Raw genomic sequence first — 13,113 nt, forward strand, 5'->3', positions numbered from 1 at the left:
ACGAGGTGTACAGATGCTTCCGTGGCCAGCGTACTCTCCGGATCTCTCACCAATCGAACACGTGTGGGATCTCATTGGACGCCGTTTGCAAACTCTGTCCCAGCCTCGTACGGACGACCAACTGTGGCAAATGGTTGACAGTGAATGGAGAACCATCCCTCAGGACACCATCCACACTCTTCTTGACTCTGTACCTCGACGTGTTTCCGCGTGCATCGCCGCTCGCGGTGGTCCTACATCCTACTGAGTCGATGCCGTGCGCATTGTGTAACCTGCATATCGGTTTGAAATAAACATCAATTATTCGTCCGTGCCGTCTCTGTTTTTTCCCCAACTTTCATCCCTTTCGAACCACTCCTTCTTGGTGTTGCATTTGCTCTGTCAGTCAGTGTACAAGGGAAATAAGGAAATTAAAAAGAAAATGTAGAATAGTAAACAGGAAAATCAAACAGGGTAGGGAGAATAGAGAAACTAGAAAACAGCTAATGAGGGAACTGAATAGAGTGAAAAAGGAAGCAAAATAGAAATATATGGATGGCATACTTCAAGAGGGTAATGACCACAAAGGGAAATGGAAAAAGATGTATTCATATATTAGGAATCAAAAAGGAAAAGGAATCCAAATTCCTACAATGGTGGGAGAAGGGGGGTGAACACTATTCAACAGATTCTGAGAAAGCAAATCTATTTAGTAGGGAATTCAGAGATTCAGTAGAAGATTGTCAGGAGTTGGAAACAGTAACAGAAGATAGAGAGGGAGAGACACATAGGGAAACAAGAAGCTTCTCATTCACAAATGAAGATATTTTCAGAGAAATCCAACTGCTTCAGCAAGGAAAAGCAGCAGGAAGTGATCAAATTACTGGGGAGGTATTAAAGACAATGGGGTGGTACATAGTGTCTTATTTAAAATTTCTCTTCGACTATGTCATAAATAATAGTGTAATACCAAAACAATGGAAGGAATCTATAATAATACCAATTTATAAAGGAAAGGGTGATAAAAGGAAACCAGAGAACTACAGACCAATCAGCCTGACCAGTAGAGTTTGTAAAATACTGGAGAGTTTAATAGCAAAGTACATCAGAGGGATATGTGATGATAAAAATTGGTTCATGAGGAGCCAGTATGGATTTAGAAAGAAATTTTCTTGTGAGGCACAACTGGTGGGATTTCAGCAGGACATATCAGATCAGTTGGATTCAGGAGGCCAGTTAGATTGCATAGCCATAGATCTTTCCAAAGCCTTTGATAGAGTGTAACATGGAATATTATTAAATAAATTGGAGGGAATAGGATTGGACGTAAGGGTTATACGTTGGATAAGAACATTTCTAAATTCAAGGGTTCAGAAAGTCAAAGTAGGAAATAATATATCTCAGGAAGAGAAAGTTTGGAAGGGAATTGCACAGGGTAGTATAATCGGTCCATTACTTTTCTTAATATACACAAATGATTTAGGGAACAATATAACATCAAAAATAAGATTGTATGCAGATGATATAATTGTTTATAGGGAAATAAATAACATTGAGGATTGTTCAGAATTACAAAGGGACCTTGAAAGTATCCAACAGTGGGTTGAAGAAAATAATATGAAGGTTAATGGAGGCAAATCAACTGTTACAACATTTACAAACAGGAGCTTTGGATGAGGTAGTTATCTCAAAAGATGGCAAGTGCAAATACTTAGTTGTGAGATTTGAAAGTAATTTGCACTGGAAGGGTCATGTTGATGACATTGTTGGGAAAGCATACAGATCGTTACATGTCATAATGAGGCTACTTAAAGGATGCAACAAAGAATTAAAAGAAAAAAGTTACTTAAGTATGGTTCGTCCATTATTGGAATATGCAAACAGTGTTTGGGATCCTCACCAAGAATACCTAATAAAAGAAATAGATAGTGTGCAGAGGAAAGCAGCAAGATTTGTAACAGGGGATTTCAGGAGAAACAGTAGTGTATCAGAAATGTTAGAGGCACTTGGGTGGGAAACTTTAAGTAAGAGAAGGGAGAAAACTAGACTTACAGGATTATATAGAGCCTACACAGAAGAAGAAGCATGGGGAGAAATCCGTGAGAGGCTTCAGTTGGAAAATAATTATATTGGCAGAATTGACCACAAGTATAAAATTAGAAGGAATTTTAGCAGAAGCGACTGGGGTAAATTTTCATTCATTGGGAAGGGCGTGAAGGTGTGGAACAGTTTACCAGGGGTAGTGTTTGATCCTTTTCCAAAATCTGTACAGGTATTCAAAAAGAGAATAAACAGCAACAGGGAAAATAAATGAAATGTTAGAGGGAATTCGACCAGTGCAGGCTATTGTAAATAAAAAATGTGTGTTAAAAAAATTAATTCCATCCCCTGGTCTAAGGAGTTTGGACAGCCAAAGTAGGGGACTGCCTGTAGGGGTGAAGTACAGTGGGGACTTTGAGGGCCCTGGGACCGCTACGGTAGCTGTGAAGGCCCTTCAGGAACTCTGAAAAGTGGTGGCAAAAGGGGGCTCTGGTTAAGACGCAGCAGGTCGTTATGCTACTTAGGTTCCAAAATGGGTTAAAAAAAAGAAGTAAATAAATGCAATGTAAATTTTAATCTTATACCAGTTGCATAGTATTATTTGAAGTAATTCCACATACTGTATATGAGTTGACTATGTTTGTAAGTATAGGAGATATTATAAGTAGAATTTTGTAAACAATATAAATTTATTAAGGATGATCTGTTTGTTTAATAGAAAAAAATTGTTAGCATAAATAGTATATTATTGTATTCTAGAAAAAAAAATTTCTTCTCTTGTTAATTTAAAATTTAGTGCTTGACAATAATGTATTTTAGTGTACCATTTGCCACCGAGGTAGACACCTCATTTGCAAATAAGGAGATTTTGATTTGATTTGATTTGATTTGATTTGATTTGATTTGATTTGATTTGATTTGATTTGATTTGATTTGATTTGATTTGATTTGATTTGATTTGATTTGATTTGATTTGATTTGATTTGATTTGATTTGATTTGATTTGATTTGATTTGATTACTTACGTACCGAACGCTCATTGTTAAATCAACACAACACCTCATATCTAGCTGCCGAACATCACACGGTCTTCCACAGGAAGTGGAATTCTCTTTGCCTTATATATGAGCGATTCTGAAAAGTTAATTATACGTTCATCCCGCATACTTGCCTATGCTGATGATTTTGTTATTTACTTCTCCCATGATAGCATAGGTACATGTCGAAAACACATGTAGAAACTCTTGAGCGAGGCGGCCTCATGGTTAGATTCGATTGGTCTTCAACTCTCCATCTCAAAATGTTCGGCTATGATATTCACTCATTGTCGTTCTTATAATCGTTCCCTTATTTCTTCTGATGAGTATGCGATACGAATCCGCACCCAACACAAATCCCTTGGGATAACCCTAGACCAAAAATTAAATTGGAACCAACATCTCCAACATTTACGTCACAAAGGAGACGTATACGTAAAGGTTGACATTGGGGAGCGGATCCTGTTACAGCTATCTCATTATATAGAGCTACAATCAGATCGTATATGGATTATGGGGTACATATATTTGATACTGCTTCAGTCACTACTTTGACGCAACTCAATATGTTAAATTTCAAGCCCTACGTACATGTCTAGCAGCACTCAAATCTACTCCGACGAATGCTCTCCTCGTAGAATCGGGAGAAGCCCCGTTGATGATACGGCGACAAATGCTGACGAAAAAAATACCTTCTTAAAAAATTCGCACTTGTTGCTAATCCGCTTATCCCAAAATTACAACTTCTCCACGAATATTACGCAATGCAACGTCCTAAAAACCAACAAATGCCAGTGGAGCGCATGTGGTGACCGAGATGCAGATGTCAATCATTTATTTTTTCAATGTCCATTACATCATTCCGCTTTTGCGCCGGCTGGCTAGTCTTAAACACCCTTTCCCAAGCAGTGTTTCCTGTCTGCTATATAATCCGACACCTTCTATGACTGCTGCGATCAATAACTTTCTTGACGATTCAAAAATTGCATTGTGATACTCAGCACCGTTCTTCCCGTCTCGTCGGGTCACACGCTCCTGCTTCTACTCGTGTTTTCTGTACAGTGTTTTGTTTATTTTGATATAACCATTATAGTGCTATATGTGAATGTACATCATCATTAATACGTGTTTTTTGCTGTCTGAAAGATAAAAGCTTTGCGAGTGTTTCTCCTGTAAAACAGGACTTTTTACTGGTCGCCATACAGAAGCACGCAATCTTCATAAAAAGAAAAAGATCAGTTGTGAGCGAGTGTTTTTCTGCTTTCACTCTTGTTTTCTGTACATAATTTTGCTTGTTAGACTCATACAAGTAGTGCTATACGTGCGTGACTACCATATTTTATAAGTGAAGTGTCGACCTTAGTAACTTATAAACATATTGCGAGTGTTTTTCATATAAATCAGGATTTTTTACTCGGAAAAATTATAGGAGCCCATAACCATCAAGAAGAGGAAGAAGAAGAAGACACACTGATGGAGAGAAAGACAGGAGAGCTCGAGTGTGGTAGACAGGGTTCTAGAGGCCGTTGCGAGCGCTGATGTAGATGGCAGGGCGTAGCTGTGTGACATGAACGGGATGCCGTCACAGCACGAACGCTACATTCTACTCACAAGTGTCCCGCATGCACTAATAAAAAATGGTATGTCTAATAACTGATTTTCACAGGGGTATTACTGCAAGCAGGTTGGTTACGTCCAGAATACGAAGAGATAACAACCAGGTGGCCGCTCGCTCCATGTTCATCAGGCTGGTATTTGGTACATTAGCGCTAACGTTGATGTTAACATTTCGACGATTGTTGGTGCGTTCAGCAGCGACAAATACACAGGCATAATTTTAATCTATGAATAATCTGGTCGAATGCAGCCGAAGATCACAGACATTATGTGTAGGAGTTTCTAAATAGCCTCCTGCCTTCTATACACGTATTCGCCAAACAGAGTTGCAATTAAGCGCTAGTGGATCCTTCAAGGCACATTCAAGCAACTCTTTGGATGACTGGAATGTCTGTATGTGTATAAATTAATTAGTTATTAAACTGTATTTTATGCATCTTTGGTTTATTTACTAATGCACCCTGTAACGTGTGTAGTGAAATTACTGCTATTTGTTAAAAATCGGAAATATAGCATTGGCCTTTTATATTCTGCCTTTGTTGTGTATTAACATGAAGCAGAAATGTACTTCAAGACTATGAAACTTCCCTCCCAGTATTCCATTTTTCAAGCAGAACTTCTTGCTATAATATGTGCAGTTCAGTGGATAAAAGAAAGAAAGAAAGAAAGAAAGAAAGAAAGAAAGAAAGAAAGAAAAAGAAAGTTTAGTGCATGCATACATAGTGACCCGCAAGCAGCTCTGAAATCTATAAGTAACAAATATAATTTAAATTCTTTGGCATGTAGCATCAGAACAGATCTCTCACAGTATGGAAGACGTATCTGTTTTAAGTGGGTTAAAGGGCATGAAGGTCTATTAGGTAATGAAAGAGCAGATGAACTTGCTAAACTTGCAGCATTTAGTGACAATGAAACCGTATACAAAAGAGCCCCTATATCAAAAGTGAAACGTGAATTATATAAATTCACAATCAGTGAATGGTCAAAGCTGTGAAACTCAAGTAATAAGGGTGAAGTTACAATAACAATCTTTTTTCCCACGGTACAGGACCGTTTGAACTGCAGTTTATTGAAACCAAACTTCACCAGCACTCAGTTTCTATCACTTCAAATCTAATGACAACAATTTAGGCTAAAAATTATTACAATATTCCTAGGTACAGAAGGGTTTCAATGGGATTCTAGAACTTTTCTCTCATAATTCCACGATGGTTAATTTTCTGAAACATGTCACTATGACAAAAGAAGTAGGGGAAAATATTTTGAACATTTTTTTGTTCAATTTATTTCTTGGCAGGACGAGCCATTACTGATTTAAGTGCTCAAAGCTCACTTAATATTAGGTAATGAAAGTCGGAGGTAAAAAATGAAATGGCGTATGGCTTGTAGTGCCGTGAGTGTCCGAAGATATGTTCGGCTCGCCAGATGAAGGTCTTGTGATTTGACATCCGTAGGCGACCTGCGCGTCGTGATGAGAATGAAATGATGATAAAGACGACACATACACCCAGCCCCTGTGTCAACGAAATTAACTAATGATGGTTAAAATTCCCGACCCTGCTGGGAATCGAACCCGGGACCCCTGTGACCAAAGGCCAGCACGCTAACCATTTAGCCATGGAGTCGGACAGTCGGAGGTGATGGAGAAGACTTCCATTTCAACTAAGAAAGACAACTCTTGGAGCATGTCAACAGCTGTAATCTGTGACGGTGCTGAAATTGAACACGATGTTAACAACTGAATATATTTATTATTTGTTTATTTATTATCGATGAAAAAGACCTAGCATATTAGGGCTGTAGGTTATAACTAGTTACCTTAAATAGTACAAACATATAATACAAAATTTTTGAAGTGAGTGATTACACACACAAATTAACTAAACTAGGAGAAAAGGAAAACTATTCTTAATTTTTTTCTAAAATAAACTGCATAAACTTTAAAAATTCATTCAAACAACAGATCTTGTGAATTATCCTAAAAATAGGTTTTACTGACATTGGTGTACAGCAATGTAAGTGTTGTTCCAAAATATATGTAGCTTTGCTGAAGAATGGACAATCAAAAATAAGGTCAGTTGTAGTTTCTTCATCTCCACAAACACAACTGTTATTACTACTAATTTTGAATTAATATAAATAAAATTTTAATTTTCCGTGACGCGAAGAAGTGGCCTCCCCTCAAAGTTATCAGTACAAGACAAACGGCAAATTGTGCGTAAAGTGGCCCAGAATCCTCAGCTAAGTGCGCCGAAGATAGTAAATGCGTTAGACCAAGATGTAGGAATGCAAGTGTCATCTGAAACCATCCGGAATGTGCTACACGAAGGAAGATATGCGGGCATAACAGCCCGTAGAAAAACGTGCATCAGTAAGGTTAACAGTAGGAAGCGACAGCTCTGAGGATTGGAAGACAGTCGTTTTTACCGATGAGAGTAAAATTTACCCTCTTCAGGTCAGACAGACGAGTGACTGCGTGGAGGCTGACGCATTCTGAATTTGAAGATAAGAACCTGACAGCCACTTTGAAACATGGAGGTAGTTCCATGATAGTGTGGGGTTGCATGAGTGCGAATGGTGTAGGTGTATTAGCCTTTATTGAAGGGATTATGGATCCCAAAGCATACATAACATTCTCAAGACACATCATCCAACAAGTGAACAAAAAATGGGAATCCTAGCAAAGTATATGTTTAAGCAAGATAACGACCCCAAACACACAGCCCTGAACACGAAGCTATGGCTGTTAATACATCGCGTTGGATGAAAACTCCACCACAATCTCCCGACATCAATCCCATCGAGAATTTGTGGCACTATTTGAAGCAAAATTTGAGAAAACCTGCAATATCAAACAAAGGTGATCTGAAAGAAGCCTTACTCACCGAGTGGAATAGCATACCAAAGGAAACTACGGAAACCTTGGTACGATCGATGCCAAATAGGTTAGCTAAGATTATAAATAGGAAAGGAGGACCTACCAAGTACTGAAACGTGCACGAAGGATCAAGAAACTGTGTTATGTTAATTCAGTCCAATACCTTTCTGGTGGCAAGTCAAAATGATAGCTATAAGTTATGGTTTTTTAGTTATATGAATATGGAAGAATTATGTTTTTCTTACAATGCACATGTTACACAAGATGACAAATAATCAAGGATTCTAGTATATGTCAATTTTGATCACCATTCCCTTCGATTCCTTGCCCTCACATGTAGCATATTTCGACAGACCAATACATTTTTTGAGCCAGTGTAGGTAAAGAGTAGAGTAACACTTACATTGTTGGTCGTGGTATGGAGGACATTCAGATAATGCCGCTGCTCTTTGCCAAGTTCCGTCTGATCAAATATAAATGACGGGTGAAGCCATGGTCTAAAGGTTCGTTTGATGATGATATCTGCGAGCCTGGAACATTAAAAATATCATCGTGCTCTATCAGCAAATAAAACACGACAATTTAGCATAGTAAATATGAAACATAAAACGGTACATGGCGTGGCGTCGATTACGTAGGAAAACATTTTCTACGCGTAGAAGAGATACGCAACACAATTATTCAAACACGTAAAACGAGGTATTCAAGTCCGAGAGCTACTTACGAAAACGCGTACTGTGTTAGCCCGCCCAAAAATTATATCTTGAATAACCAAGAAGAGAGAAGGAGAGAAATCAGATCGTGTAGCTATAAGCTTGCCCTGGAGATAGTGTGATCGACCCCGTCTCTCGGCAGCCGTGTGTCATATTTTTCCGTACTTACCTACTTTCACACCAAGCAGCTGCTGAGGCTGTGCACTATTTGATACCACGGTCACTACCTTTAAAGTCCTAACCCTTCTCTCTCCTAGCATCGCTTAAATGTACGTATGGATTAGTGTGACGATAAACAACTATCAAAATAAAACCATCAAGGAGTGAATTGAAAAGGTGTTATCGCCCTTTATTTGAGTAGAAACACTGAGTAGGGATTTGCTAAGGTAACGCTCTCAAGCAGGGATATTCTGGAGAAATGACATCGCATACCGTGATAACTCAGCTTCGAATCCCACGGGAGTCTAGTTTTCAACGTATTCATAATAATAATAATAATCGTATGGTCTGAGCTTCCGTGTACAGGCATATTTCCAGCCTGCATACTTATTTTGACGTTGCGTTTTACTATACAAACGGCATAAAAGACGAAACCCATTTAGGCGACGTATTGCTGAGTTTGATTAACTTTTAGCGTGAACACCGATCGTGTCACCAGAGATATTTTACCTGCCGATATCGTACGATGTGAAGAGGTGAATGTACTCTTTCGAAACCTGTGTAATAGCTCGATAATCCTGCCCTTTTTAGCCTCCCACTTAGAAACCAACTGGAATATTTACTATTAAACTTGAATTAAAATAATCATAACTGTTAACAAACTTTATTATTATTAATTTTGAAAATAAATGACCCTAATGACCAAGTGTCTTCTACAGGCCTCTGGACTCCCCAACATATTTTCATTTTAACACATTATAGAACTCTACTATTAACATCCTGGACCACACCCGCAATATGGATCATTTACAAATTAAAAAAAGAAAATCTAGTTGGGCGCCAGTGCAACGAAGTTACATAATTCATATGAAAATATCATGAGAACAAAATAAAATCTACAAGACGGATCATGAACTGACGATATCCAGACTCCTTGACCTTACCTGAGAATCCGCTGAAATGTAAATGAACTGGGATATCACGGCAAGGTTATACATCTCCCAGTAACTAGCAAATACTGATTTCGATCAACATATGTACTCAAGAAACCACATGATAAGATACTGTACACACTGAATTATTGATCTTACATACCGGGAACTAATCCTTACAGGTTCACAAACTTGATACACATAGTTCACCGATTTATATTAGTCAGGTACGACGACCATCCTAATAATTGATAAATGCCTAATTTACTTAGATACTCTCCTTACGCTGACTCTCGCTCGCCACTGTTAAGGTCCTGTCTTGATCCATGCAGTCATTTCCTAGAAATGAATGGTGCTCCATGACTACAACTCGAGTAACGTGAGGTATCACGAACTTGTGAACGGAATGTCAACTCGAAATTACGTCTGAAACTTTACAGTTGGTCTCCACCACCACGGACACAGACTCCCCAGTCACAACTTTGAAACTACGTTACATGCCGCTGAAATAAAAGTGTTGTTACACCACGTATACATATAGTCAAGTATCAGTACACAAGTCGAGTACGCAGAATTCAAGGCAAGTAACAATATTCAGATCGACGCGCTCCATCATGGATGCTTCTTTATATATCTGTCTCACCTCACCACGTGGCAGAATTCTTGAGCAGTCACGTTCTAGCTTACAAATCTCCTAAGCATCATACAATCCTTGCTATCTCATTCAAACATTCAAATTTACCCTAATTCTAATTGGTCAATACAAACGTTAAACACTTACAGAGCATTAAAATCTTCTGTTTAGTTGATTTTAATTGTGTCTAACAGGTATAGGTTCGGTGTGCCACCCGCCTCTGAGCCTGATGTCGCAGTGCTTTTTAATTAGAATTCTATTACGGGCTCCAACAGCCAAACTTGTTTGTTCCATACTTTCCCGGTTGCTACATACATGGCTATCTATACACTTTATCTACCAGAAAGTCCGAACCCAGTGTTTCCTTCAGAGGTTATCCAGGAAGGTGGGGGGCGGGGGGTATTACGTATTACCCCTCGCCCCGCAATGTGTAAGAACCCTCCGGAGAAAATCCTAATTACCTTGTATATAAACTGTACAGGCTATGTATATATCAATAAATTAATATATCATTGTTTTATAGCTAAAACTGTAACAATACAAATATACAAGAATGAGAAACTCAGTATAGAGACGCTATACAATTGTTTTCCGCTCAGTACGTTTCGGCTCCCTGGGTGTTTGACAATTATTGATATACGTCACATCGTCAAAACTTGAAACAAGTGTTGTAGTAAAAAAGAGATTGAAGTAATGTCTCTTTCATGCGTGTAATTGTTTGTTACTGTGCATCTTCTAAACATGGCTATGGATTCTTCAATCTGCATCTAAACTAATTCGTGTTACAGTGCGAAGTGTAGTGTACTGTTCAGTGCGGCGTAAGAAAAACAAAAAATCTGTATCACATCTGGCTTGCATGATGAGTGGCAAGCGTACTCTGGTGTCATATTTTACGTCTACGAAAAAAGTGAAGCCTGATGCTTGCACAGATGTCCTTTAAAAATAATGAATGCGCAAAAATCATCAGCCAGACTGAAATCATCCGACATACTAACTGCCCTCTTGTTCAAACAGTTACATCATCACCTCAAGATGCAGTAAAAATACAAACTCTTGATTCATATGGAATGAAATATTGAGAGAAGGAATCTCTAAAACTGCGCATCACTTTATGACATCTTGGACGGATAAATACCAGTGACTTGTTTTTGATAAAAATCGAGGTGGTGGTGCTCTTTGACGTGTGTTTTAGGTACTATCTAAATGATGCAAACATATTTCAAAAAACCAAATTGTTTTCATTAATGTGCCTTTTACAAATTATAAGAAAGCAACAGGAATTACAGGAAAACTTAAAAAACACGATTTCTCTGAATATCATAAAAGGCAATTGAGAAAGAAAATATCCATATATTGCATGAAAAGAGAACTACACAGTCTATCCTACAGCAGCAGTATAAAGCAGAAACTGAAGAAAACAGGCAGACTCTAATAATTTTAATGACGATTTTATATGTTCTTGTTAAGAAGGTGTATCACATCCGTACATTATAAACAGGCGACTCTGATGACAAAATATGTTTGCAGACACTTGTTAACATTACAAATACTTTACCATCCGAAATGGACAAAAGGTTTTGTAGAAAAGCTGTGGATTTAATTTCAGGATGTTCATTTTTGAATCATTTCCTCAAATTCAGCCATGACAGAGACAGATGTTAATACACACTGCCAGCATTTACATGTTATAGACAAATATAATTTGTCCGCCTCTGTGCTGTAGTGGTTAGCGTGATTAGCTGCCACCCCCGGAGGCCCGGGTTCGATTTGCGGCTCTGTCACGAAATTTGAAAAGTGGTACGAGGGCTGTAACATGGTCAGCTGAGTAGAGGGGGTTCGATTCCCACCTCAGTCATTCTGAAAGCGGTTTTCCGTGGTTTCCCACTTCTCCTTCAGGCAAATGCCGGGATGGCACCTAACTTAAGGCCACGGCCGCTTCCTTCCCTATTCCTTGTCTATCCCTTCCAAACTACCCATCCCCCTCACAAGGCCCCTGTTCAGCATAGTAGGTGAGGTCGCCTGGCGAGGTACTGGTCCTCCTCCCCAGTTGTATCATCCGAACCTGGAGAATAAACAGACTAAGAAAAAAGAAGATAAATATCATTTAGAAGCAGATCTGAAAACTTTCAAATTTTTGCCTTCAAAATTAAATGACAAATTATCACCTTTAAAATATGTTCTTCAATCTGCTAATAATAATGTTATTTGCTTTACGTCCCACTAAATACTTTTACGGTTTTCGGAGACGCCGAGGTGCCAGAGTTTAGTCCCGCTGGAGTTCTTTTACGTGCCAGTAAATCTGCCGACACGAGGGTAACGTATTTGACCACCTTCAGATACCACCGGACTGAACCAGGATCGAACCTGCTAAGTTGGGGTCAACCGTCTGAGCTACTCAGCCCGTCTTTCACCTTCTATTGAAATGCTGAACAGGGGCCTTGTGGGGGAGATAGGAAGTTTGGAAGGGATAGACAAGGAAGAGGGAAGGAGCGGCCGTGGCCTTAAGTAAAGTATCATCCCGGCATTTGCCTGGAGGAGAAGTGGGAAACCAAGGAAAACCACTTCGAGGATGGCTAAGGTGGGAATCGAGGCCCCTCTACTCCGTTGGCCACGTTACAGCCCTCGTACCACTTTTCAAATTTCGTGAGAGAGCCGAGAAACGAACCCAGGTCTTTGGAGGTGGCAGCTAATTACACTAACCACTTCACCACAGAGGCGGGTTATTATACATACTATCTTTTATTTCAATTTTATTTTATTATTTACGTTGGAGCCATGTAGCCACTATTGTATTTAACAAAATTGATGTTATTCTTTGTCATGTATGCAAATCCAAATCCAATTGTGTTTTCTTTGTGTAGCCGAGTTAATGATTATCCTCTCCACCCACACATTTTCTCCCGAAATAAACACTGAACATGTATAATTCTATACTAATAAAGAGAGTTTGTGAGTTTGTTTGTGTGTTAGGGGTAATCTCGGAAACTGCCGGACTCATTTTGAAATTTGTTCACCACTTGAAGGATAACATCATTCCTGTTAACGTAGGCTGTGTATCATCCTGTAATATCAAAGGTTTCCTGCGAGAACCGTGATTTAAGGGGAAAATAGCAGGAATAATAAA

General features: G+C 38.8%; 1 protein-coding gene across 1 annotated transcript in view; it reads right to left on the minus strand.

Annotated features, from left to right (window-relative positions):
• Positions 1-13,113, minus strand: part of LOC136858146 (cytochrome P450 4C1) — a 163,301-nt gene that overhangs the window by 30,516 nt on the left and 119,672 nt on the right. Inside the window, exon 7 of the mRNA XM_067137472.2 lies at positions 7,955-8,081. Coding sequence (XP_066993573.2) covers positions 7,955-8,081 — 127 coding nt within the window. The remainder of the gene's footprint in view (positions 1-7,954; positions 8,082-13,113) is intronic.

Source organism: Anabrus simplex, chromosome 1 (assembly GCF_040414725.1).
Source record: "Anabrus simplex isolate iqAnaSimp1 chromosome 1, ASM4041472v1, whole genome shotgun sequence".
Taxonomy (NCBI): Eukaryota; Metazoa; Arthropoda; class Insecta; order Orthoptera; family Tettigoniidae; genus Anabrus; species Anabrus simplex.